The 9,268-nt window shown below is 45.7% G+C and overlaps 1 protein-coding gene across 1 annotated transcript; it reads right to left on the reverse strand.

Annotated features, from left to right (window-relative positions):
* Positions 1-771: 771 nt before the first annotated feature.
* Positions 772-6,211, reverse strand: LOC104913026 (enhancer of mRNA-decapping protein 4-like). Its single transcript, XM_019619650.1, has 6 exons — positions 6,003-6,211; positions 4,805-4,916; positions 3,887-3,986; positions 2,260-2,449; positions 1,420-1,567; positions 772-933 (listed from the first exon to the last, which is right to left on the reverse strand). Exons 1-6 carry the CDS (start codon positions 6,194-6,196, stop codon positions 787-789), a joined length of 891 nt encoding a protein of 296 aa, XP_019475195.1. The 5' UTR covers positions 6,197-6,211; the 3' UTR covers positions 772-786.
* Between the last annotated feature and the right edge of the window lie 3,057 nt (positions 6,212-9,268).

Here is a 9,268-nt window from a genome sequence, read left to right on the forward strand (position 1 = left end):
AAAAAAAAAAAAAAGATTAAGGAAAGCAATTTTATAGCATTTCAGGGAGAAAGAATGCTCTTTTCAAACAGGAATGTGATTAACATGCTGACAGAACCAGAGATCAGACTGATTTCTAACACATACTTCACTACACAACACTTCAGAGAAAAACTGACTTTTCTTTTCAGTAATAATAATAATTAATAATCTACTTTTCCAAACAGCAAGTTAAACACCATGGATTATACGGATTATTCTGCTACTGTTTCCATCATTACTCATATTATGAGCAGAGCTCGCTTTGTTTTGGGATTTTCTGGCTTTTCACAAGCATGAATTACTTTCTTTTATCTGGGTGATATAATTAATTAGTCATTTTCCCTTTCAGGAAGTGAAATGGGATTCTTTCCAGTTGTACCTTTCACATTCAACATTATCACCTCCTGGATGCTCAGCTGTTGGGCTTAGTTTTCCCCTTCTCATCCAGCAACAAATAGCACTGTTAGGTTTTCCATTTACTGTGATATCCAAGAAAATAGTTGAAATACAGCCCAGGATGTCAAACAGGCCTTTGGAAGTACAAGTGAGTTTTTCAAAAGCCACTTGCAAAGCAAATGACTATAAATGCACCTTGGCTCATGAAACAGAGGTCACTTAGCAATGACGTGTGCACTTAATCACATAACCAGAAGGTTGTGGGTGACTGGGTGGATGGACAAGGAACTTTTCCCACAGCAAACTGCCTTAAGGACTCCAGCTCCAGACACAGCAAAACTCAAAGAGAGCCTAAATGATCTGTAGCAATCAGAATGTGACAGTAGTGAAGAAAATGAAGCAGAGCCATACCGTGCTGTGGCCTTTCACTACAATGAAGCCTTCTTTGATGTTAGGCACTTCCACTGGCCAGGATCTGTTGTTTGAGCGGATAATGTCCAAATCCCAGACCTCTGCCTGGAAATAACATACAGGTTTACTTCTACAAGTATTGGTCTCACACAGCCCAGAATTTCTTACATCTTTACCCAACATATCAGCCCCATGGAACTATGTGTCACAACCCTTCCCCTCTCCACCTTGGCCATTAGATGCTTTCCTGGCACTGCTCATGGCAGTTGCAGTTGCTGCTCATCCCTCTCCTGCCTACTGGCCAAGCCTGAACAAGGGAATGATGCCCCTGACCCTCCACATTGTTTCTAGTGGTGTTCACTATTTGATGCTGAGCAAAACTTGCACTTTCCTTCCTTCCGAGCCCCTCAAAGATCAGCACAACCTCTCTTCAGAAGAGAGGAATCGTGCATCTCATTATGGGAGGATCCCCAGCACAGATGACTACGGAAGCCTTGACATCTCTAACCATTTACATGGGCTCCTTCCTCCATTAGATTCTTTCCCTCTCATAATAACACGAGATAATCTTCAAAAGCAACGTTTCCTTACCCTGTCCTCGTGCAGCAATGCCAGCGTTTGACTTCCCTCTTCACTGTTCTCTTCATTATCATCTGGGATGAAGGGGCACCAGATGATTCTTCGAGAGGTGTTCAGAGGGGTACCGTCAGGTCGTTTGATGTTCACCAAGATCTCCTCTCTGATCACCACAGTTAAGAAACATAGCTTTTTGGCTTTTCAGATTTGGGCCTCTGGTAAATACTACTAAACCTCACGTTTTTTGGATCATCGCTATTTAAATTAATCAATTAAAAGGACTGTGGTTTAAAAAAGAAATAGCAAGGCAAACCAGCTTTTCTTCACTGTAGAAGCAGTTAAGCTTACAAAAGCTAATAGATTCTGTTAATTTTCTCTCGCAGGCTGCAGATAGGAGCAGGATAAGCAAAAAAGCACATACTCCCATCTGAATGTGTTATCCACACAACTGCTGATGGACAGATTAAGTTATTTCAGCTGCCACTGCAGCAACAACGATACCACAGAGAGCCAGAAAAGCTACCACGTGGCCCCAGGCTGAGTGCTCTCGTCCATCCACACATCGGATCCATTTGGAACGAGTGGATACAATTAAAATGAAGAAGCTGCAACCTAACACACCATATCCTGGTGGATACTGGCACAGGTTGCCCAGAGAGATGGTGGATGCCCCATCCCTGAAGACATTCAAGGCCAGGCTGGACCTGGCTCTGGGCAACCTGATAGAGCTGTGGTGTCCCTGTTCATTGCAGGGTTGTTGGACTAGATGGCCACAGTAGGTGCTGCAACTCTGAGTTTGCATTCACATCTAATCATTACCCTACCACCGAGATGAAGCTTGTTTTGACAAGATACTGGATTTTGTCTTTCTCCATGGCCAGGCGCCAGACAAAGAGGTTGCCAGCCTCATCCAGGCACGCCAGCTGGTTGGAGTTGAGATGAGCAAAAGCCAGGTCTGCCACACCACCTGTGAATCCCTTCAGCAAGGTCCGCTCCGCAGTGCTGACGCTCAACACTCGCACCATAGCAGAGCCATTGCTGGCAGCTGCAGAAAAAACAGAGGGGAAAAGTCACTGTGTATCCGTGCAGTTCCCCTGCCTCTCTGTTTGTCATTCCCAGCACCCATCCTGCCATCAACTGCTCTCAATCTGCAGTACACTGAAAACCCATGGACATCACATTATCAAACGCCCTGAAGACCCAGGATGCATGCAAAAATATTCCCTGCATTTCTCAGCTTTGGTGCAGAAGGAGGAAATGGAAGCATCAAGAAGCATTTCCCCTGCCTTGCAAGGGGAATTCCCCATATCTTCTGCAGTGTTTCTTGAGCACAAAGTTTCTCGAGTCCTAAGTTGCTCTACCTAAGAAATAATCAACAGAAGTTCATTTCTCACAACTCTCAACACATTTTTTCCTCTAGAAAGATGTTTTCATTTAATGCAGTGCCTGAATTATTTTATTAATTTAGGTGATTACAAAGCCGCCACATCTTCCAGATGGACCCCCAGAGAAAGCAAATTAACTTTAATTGCAACTTCATTTTTAGTAACTGGACAAAAGGAGTCACTGACAGACAGGTAGCTCAAATCATCTTCCATAAGGAGAACGCAAAAAGCATAATCATTCACCTGGAAAAGGCACTGAAAGGAGCATGCTTGAATGCATGCATATTCTAGCCAAAATTTTCAGCTTCCCCATTTCAGATAAATGTTGTTATTATGCAGGCAGTCTTATGGGGACCACGTTGTTTCCAATTCCACCTAGCTGCCCAACACACTACCGCACACAAGTTTTAACACTTCAAAAAAGGGTAAGGCATTCTAAAAACCTAAAGTTGCTGCAGGATAACCTCAGCTGGGAAAAAAACCACAAAAGTGGAGTAGTAGGTTTTGTAAAAGGCCAGACAAATGGATGGGGGCTACAACTAAGAAGAAAGAGACCAAAGAGCCCCAAACACTGTGTGGTTCTATGAGAGCAAAAAGAGCCTTGTAGATGTAAGTGCTCATTTGTTCCAGAAAGACTGTTTCACAAACTGTACCTGCATTGTTCTGCTTTTCTCTCCTACAAAACATGCTGCCTTTGCGTTGCTCTTTGCCTCCTCTAAATTTAGCCTTAAGCACAACTCTAAATTTATGGAAGCAAATCCATTACAAGCATCTACTCAAATTACCACGGGGCTGTTTCTGTGCAGAGAAGCTTGTTTGCTACAGAAACAGTTCATTAGATGAATATTGTGAACATCTACATACTGTCCAGTGAAACCTATTTCTACCCTCAGAAAGCTTCTCCTTCTCATTGCAAACTCTCCCACACCACCATCTCTTTCCTCCCCTGTACCTCCAAGTTTTACTCTTACTCCTGTTGCACCACACTGGTCAGGCACTGAAGAAGCATTTCACTTATAGTTACTTTCTTCTGATGCAAACTTTGCCTACTGTAAATATACACAGAGCAAAACAGCAAAAACAAGAAGGTACCTCACCTCTAATGGCATAAGCCAGGTAAGAGTTTGAAACAGCTATCAGATTGCCATTATAGTACTTCTGCTCCCAGTCATATCTAGCAACAGGCTGTATTTTCACCTGCTCAAGAAAAAAAAATATATGAGAAGAGTCTAGAATAAATTTTTCCTGGAACAAATTTGCCAAATACAATTTCCTCTTGGAAAGACCTCTAATGCTTAACAAGAAACTTTGAAGTAGCAGTTGCTAAGAAAAATTGCATATTGAATGCCAAGTACTAAAGTCCTGAACATTCAAAGTAATGAAGGCTGATGAATATTTACTTCCATTGCAAGAAGGAATGCGACTCACCAAATCTGTCATACTCAGAACAAGTGCTTACCCTTCAGCTACAACCAAGAGGCCTTTAGCTCCCTGTTGGCACTACATCTGGCTTCTCAGTTCTTGGAGACACTTTTGAAATACAAATCTATTTGCTGCATTGGCACTTGCTTTTTCCAAGAAACAGAATTCTGGTTTTATTTGAGCAATATCTCAGTGTTGTGGTTCCTCTGCAGCCCTGACCTGCTGGATGGAGCCTTCTGTAAGACTGGGGCTAGGGAGCTGCCAAGAGCAACCCTCCCTCTGTAGAAAAGAACTTCCAGCACAGAAACAATCATCAAAATAAATCTGTTCAGGGAAGAAGGGCACTTTCCCAGGAAAGCCCAGCTTAGATCGTGGAATCCCTCCTGAGAATGAGAATGCAACTTGGCCAGACTTTAGACTAACAGTAGCAATCAATCACAAGACACTGCTCCAGTTCTTTTCCCCTTGCTAAGCTCCCTGACAAACTCCTACAACACAGGAAAGAAGATAGGCATTTCTGTTTAAAATATCAAAACACTGAGCTGATGTGGCTGAAAAGAATAGACAGAATCATGCTCCCTCATGCTCCTTACCTTGTTACTCCCTCTGGCCTTACTGGTGATGCTGGAATCGCTGCTGGCCACTATTTCCACATCCTTTGCTGATATAACTATGCAAGTGGAGCTGTCGTCACCAGAAAGGCAGCTTTCGAGAAAAGCAAAGGGCAAAAAAAATTAGACTGGACTCCACAGGAAAAGCACAGAGGTCACATATTTGTTGTTCACAATGTTAACAGCAACACAGAAGGAGAATCAGTGCATCTAAGAGGTTTGACCTGAACGACTGAAAAGAGAAACTGCTTTCACTTAAGTCTCCCTGCTCTGTATGTCAGTTTGAGAAGAGCCAAACACTTGGCTTGTTCAGCTTCTCACAGACAATTAGCCTATTTGACTTGTGCACAGACCTATATTTGGTTAGAGCAGCCTTGACTACTGTCCAACATGAGGTGCAAATAAAGCAAAGCCAACGAGCTGAACTGCATCAGCAAAGCATGCTGCTCACGCATCTCATAAAACCTTTCCTCACAACTACAAAGAGAAAACCCAAATAAAAGATATTTACATGAGTTCTGATGTAAGGAAGAGACACTGCATGAAGCCAAGCTTTACACTAGACTGACATATGACAGCAGTTCTGGATTTGCATTTACTCTGATTACTCTTTACAAAGAGCAAATCTGCACTGCTCTACACACATGTTCTTTACATGTAAGCAGTAAAAGCATTAATGCTGTCCAAAATACACCAATGCACGTGCAGAGCTCAGCAGAGCTGGGCAGACATCTAGCTCAAGGAGTAGCTTTTCTATTTTAAATAATGGGGAGAGAAGAACACTTTGACAAGTGCACAGTCTTTACTGCAAACTGGCTTAAGTTACCTCTCAGGTAACGCAGATGCCTGCAAGAATCCAGCTGGAGTTCTACATGCAAATGCAGATGCTGGCTTTCCCTGCAGCCTTGCTAATTTACCTCCATCCTGACTCAAGTGTCAGTATGCAACCAGTTTTGCTCTCCTCTCTAAACAGCCCTGCTGAGTTCTTCAGTTCCTGCACAGCACAGCAGTCAGGCTCAGTGCATCAGCACCCCCAGAGCTCTGACCAGCAGCACTGACTCACAGCTGTCAGCTGAGCTCAATGTAAAACTCGCTCAGATTCCCAGCACGCTCACCCAGGCCCACCACCAGTAATTTTTCACTGCTTCTTACCCACTCTCAGCCTTTCTTCAACACTTACATGACTTGCTTCTCCTGCACAGCTCCCAGAGAAATGCTGCGGTGCACTGGTTTTCCCAGTGAAGGTCCATCTCCAGCCACGAGGGGATCAGGCACCAGCAGCCCATTCAGGTCTCCATTATAGGAACTTGACGGTCTCTGGTTCTCATTCACTGAACCTAGGAAAAAGCACAACCAACCATGCACAGGAGCCATCTAAAAGAAATAGTGCTGCATGAAATACACTCCCTCCACATGTTTTCAGTCAGATTCTACTGATCTATCAGGTAGAATGTACTGAGTTGGCTGGGAAAAGGAAGGTCTCCCATCTAAGGAACTTATATAAAAAGCTGAAGTCACAATGCTTGTCTTACATGAGGAATCCCAGCAGACCAGAGAGACCAATAAATGGGAATGAGGAGTTTATGAGGTTCAAGGAGGTAACGTTCTTGTATCAGAAAGGCAGGGACAACAGTTCAGATTTACTGAATCTCATATTTACATTCCATGCCAAAGGGTTCTTGATATGTTATTTCCAGTGTGTTCTCACTCTTCAGAGATCTCTGCAGTCCAGAAGTACATACAGCAGCACATACAGCACTTGGGGTTGGCTGGAAATAATGCTTTCCAAAACCATTCTCTAAGATGTGACCTTAAAGGCCAGAGCTGTTCAAGCAACTGAGCTACAAAACCATGCAGCTGTGCCTATGGGATTCCCACAGCTTTCCCTTGGTTTACTCAGCACATGGAAACTCACAGCACTCAAGTTTAGGACAAAGCAACCGCTTATTCAGAGCTTCACCTCTGCTTTGAGGGGTGCATGTGTCCTGCCTTCATACCTTTGGCCAAGGGCAAGTTGCCTGGTGGCCTCCACGTCCCCTGAATAGCTGACCATCCTCACAGGAGAGCAAGCTCACTCCACCAGTGCCTACATGCGATTGCACAGAAGTCAAAGCCACCTGTCTTGGAAACATTCATGCTGAAAAACTGAAATCCCACGTCCTGTTGCCAGGTAACGAGTGCTGCAAAGCTCCTGTGAGATGGCAGCTGAGCCCCACTGCTGCTGCCACACATAACACACCTAAACCAGGGGCAGGAGGTGGCTCCCTGGAAAGCAAGGCAAGCTTCCTATTACCAAACAGCCTGAATGGCATTAATGCATCAGCACGAGCACTGATGCCTACAGACATAACTGCAGCTATTACTCACTTGCTAGAAGAATATTTAAAACTTGCCTGCTGATGAAGAACAAGGTCAATAAATCAACAACTATGCTATGGACACAGCAAGCCCATGCAGCTCTGGGGCAGCCCAGCACTGAGATGCCTGGGCACAACATCTCAGTTTACCTGTCCTGTGAATAGGGCAGCAGCACAGCCATGCAGCATGAGGTCACAAATACAGCCCTGTAACCAGCCAGCACACCCATGCTGCACTTCCTGTTGCAGATGAGGACTGTTACAGCACATTGGTAGGTGCAATAAGCTTTCATCAGCTGCAGTTTATCCTTTGCAGCCAAAAGCAAGAAAGTAATCACTACAGAAAAGCATCCAGGCCAACAGAGAAAGATGATACATGTTTTGCTCTATTTGCAGCAACAGGAATGGCTCACGTCAGTGTTTATGGACAGCAGAGTGGTGACATCAGCTCCGGAGAAAGGGAAGAAGAAAACGCTCCCCAGAGGCTGGTGGGCACCACAGTGGGACACTGAAGCTGGGGAATTAGCTGGTGTTTAGCCCCTTGCCCTGCCCTAGTGGGAGCCAGGCCAGCACAACCCTGAAGGCACAAGAAAAGGGAAGAGACTCGGTGTTCAGTAGGTACGTGAACAAAAACAAACGCCAACGCCAAAACTTAGAGAAGTCTGTGTCACAAGAGACTGCTCAGAGCTGCCTGCAGCTAGCATGGCAAAACATCATTGCGGTAATAGCCTTGGAAAGCAGCCACACTCCATGCGACATCAAAATGTGTAAGTGAAACTTAAACAGAACCAGAAAGTGGAAGTAGATTAAGTGGTAGCGATTTTTGAATCGCTCGTGAAATAAAGAGTTCCCCATCACCACACTGAGTTCTCCTTTTGGAGCAGAGAGCCTTTGGGAAGGAAAAATGTATTTTTTTATAGTAAAAGAAATACAATTTTGGGTCACCTACGTGTTCCAGAAACAAGAGAAACTTCAAACAATTAGCTTTCTATGGCTAATAATGAAACTGGATGAGGGGGAATATTGTCCCCCTCTGCTCTGCACTCATGAGGTCCCATGTGGATTACGGTGTCCAAGCCTGGGGCCCCCAGCACAGCTCAAGAAGGATGTGGAGCTGCTGGAGCAGGAGCAGAGACCACGAAGACTCTCATAGGACTGCAGCAGTTCTCCTATGAAGAAAGGCAAAGGAAGCTGGGCTTGTTTATACTGGAGAAGGCTCTGGGGAGACTTCAATGCATCCTTCATATACTTAAAAGGAATTCAGAAAAAAAGATAGAAGTGACTTCTTACATAGTCTGATAGTTGCAGGACAAGGGAGAATGCATGGCTTCAAACTAAAAGAAGGAAGATGTAGGCTAGATGTTAGGAAGAAATTATTTACTCAGAGAGAGATGGGACCCTGGCACTGCTGCTGCTGTGGGTGCTCCATTGCTGGTGGTGTTCAGGGCCATGGATGGGGCTTTGGACACTTGGGCTATGGGAAACTTTCAGGTCCCTTCCAACCCAGCCGTTCTATGAAGCTGCCTTTCTGTAGATTTGCTCTATCACTGTCCCACCTCACCCCACACCAACCTCCAGGCCTTGTGGCTGCACAAAGGCAGCATGAGCAGTGGCTGCTCTGGAGCTCAGTCACAGGATCATCGAGGTTGAAAAAGAGCTCTCAGATCCCCAACCCCACCGTGCCCACGTTTCTCAGTGCCACATCCCCACAGCTCTGGGACACCTCCAGAGACGGGGACTCCCACACCTAACTCGAGGCCATCACTCTCCCCCTATCGCTGTTACCGAAGAGCAGAGGCTGAACCCCTCCCCACATCCTCCAGTCAAGGCTGCAGCTCCACGCGCACCTCTTCTCCACACTGAGACCCACCCCGTTCCCTCAGCCGCTCCCACAGGACCGCACTCAGACCCCTCACAGTTCCGCTCCCTTTATCTGGACACGCTCCAGAGCCTCCCCGTCTTTCTCTCAGCTTTGGGCCCAGCTCTCAGCACAGCACTGAGGCGCAGCCCCGGCACCGCCTGCTTCAGCTCCGTACCCCCAACCCAGCCCCGGGCTACGAGAATACGGGCCGAGCGGAGCCCCACCCGT

The sequence above is a fragment of the Meleagris gallopavo genome, chromosome 13 (genome assembly GCF_000146605.3).
Source record: "Meleagris gallopavo isolate NT-WF06-2002-E0010 breed Aviagen turkey brand Nicholas breeding stock chromosome 13, Turkey_5.1, whole genome shotgun sequence".
NCBI classification, from domain to species: Eukaryota; Metazoa; Chordata; class Aves; order Galliformes; family Phasianidae; genus Meleagris; species Meleagris gallopavo.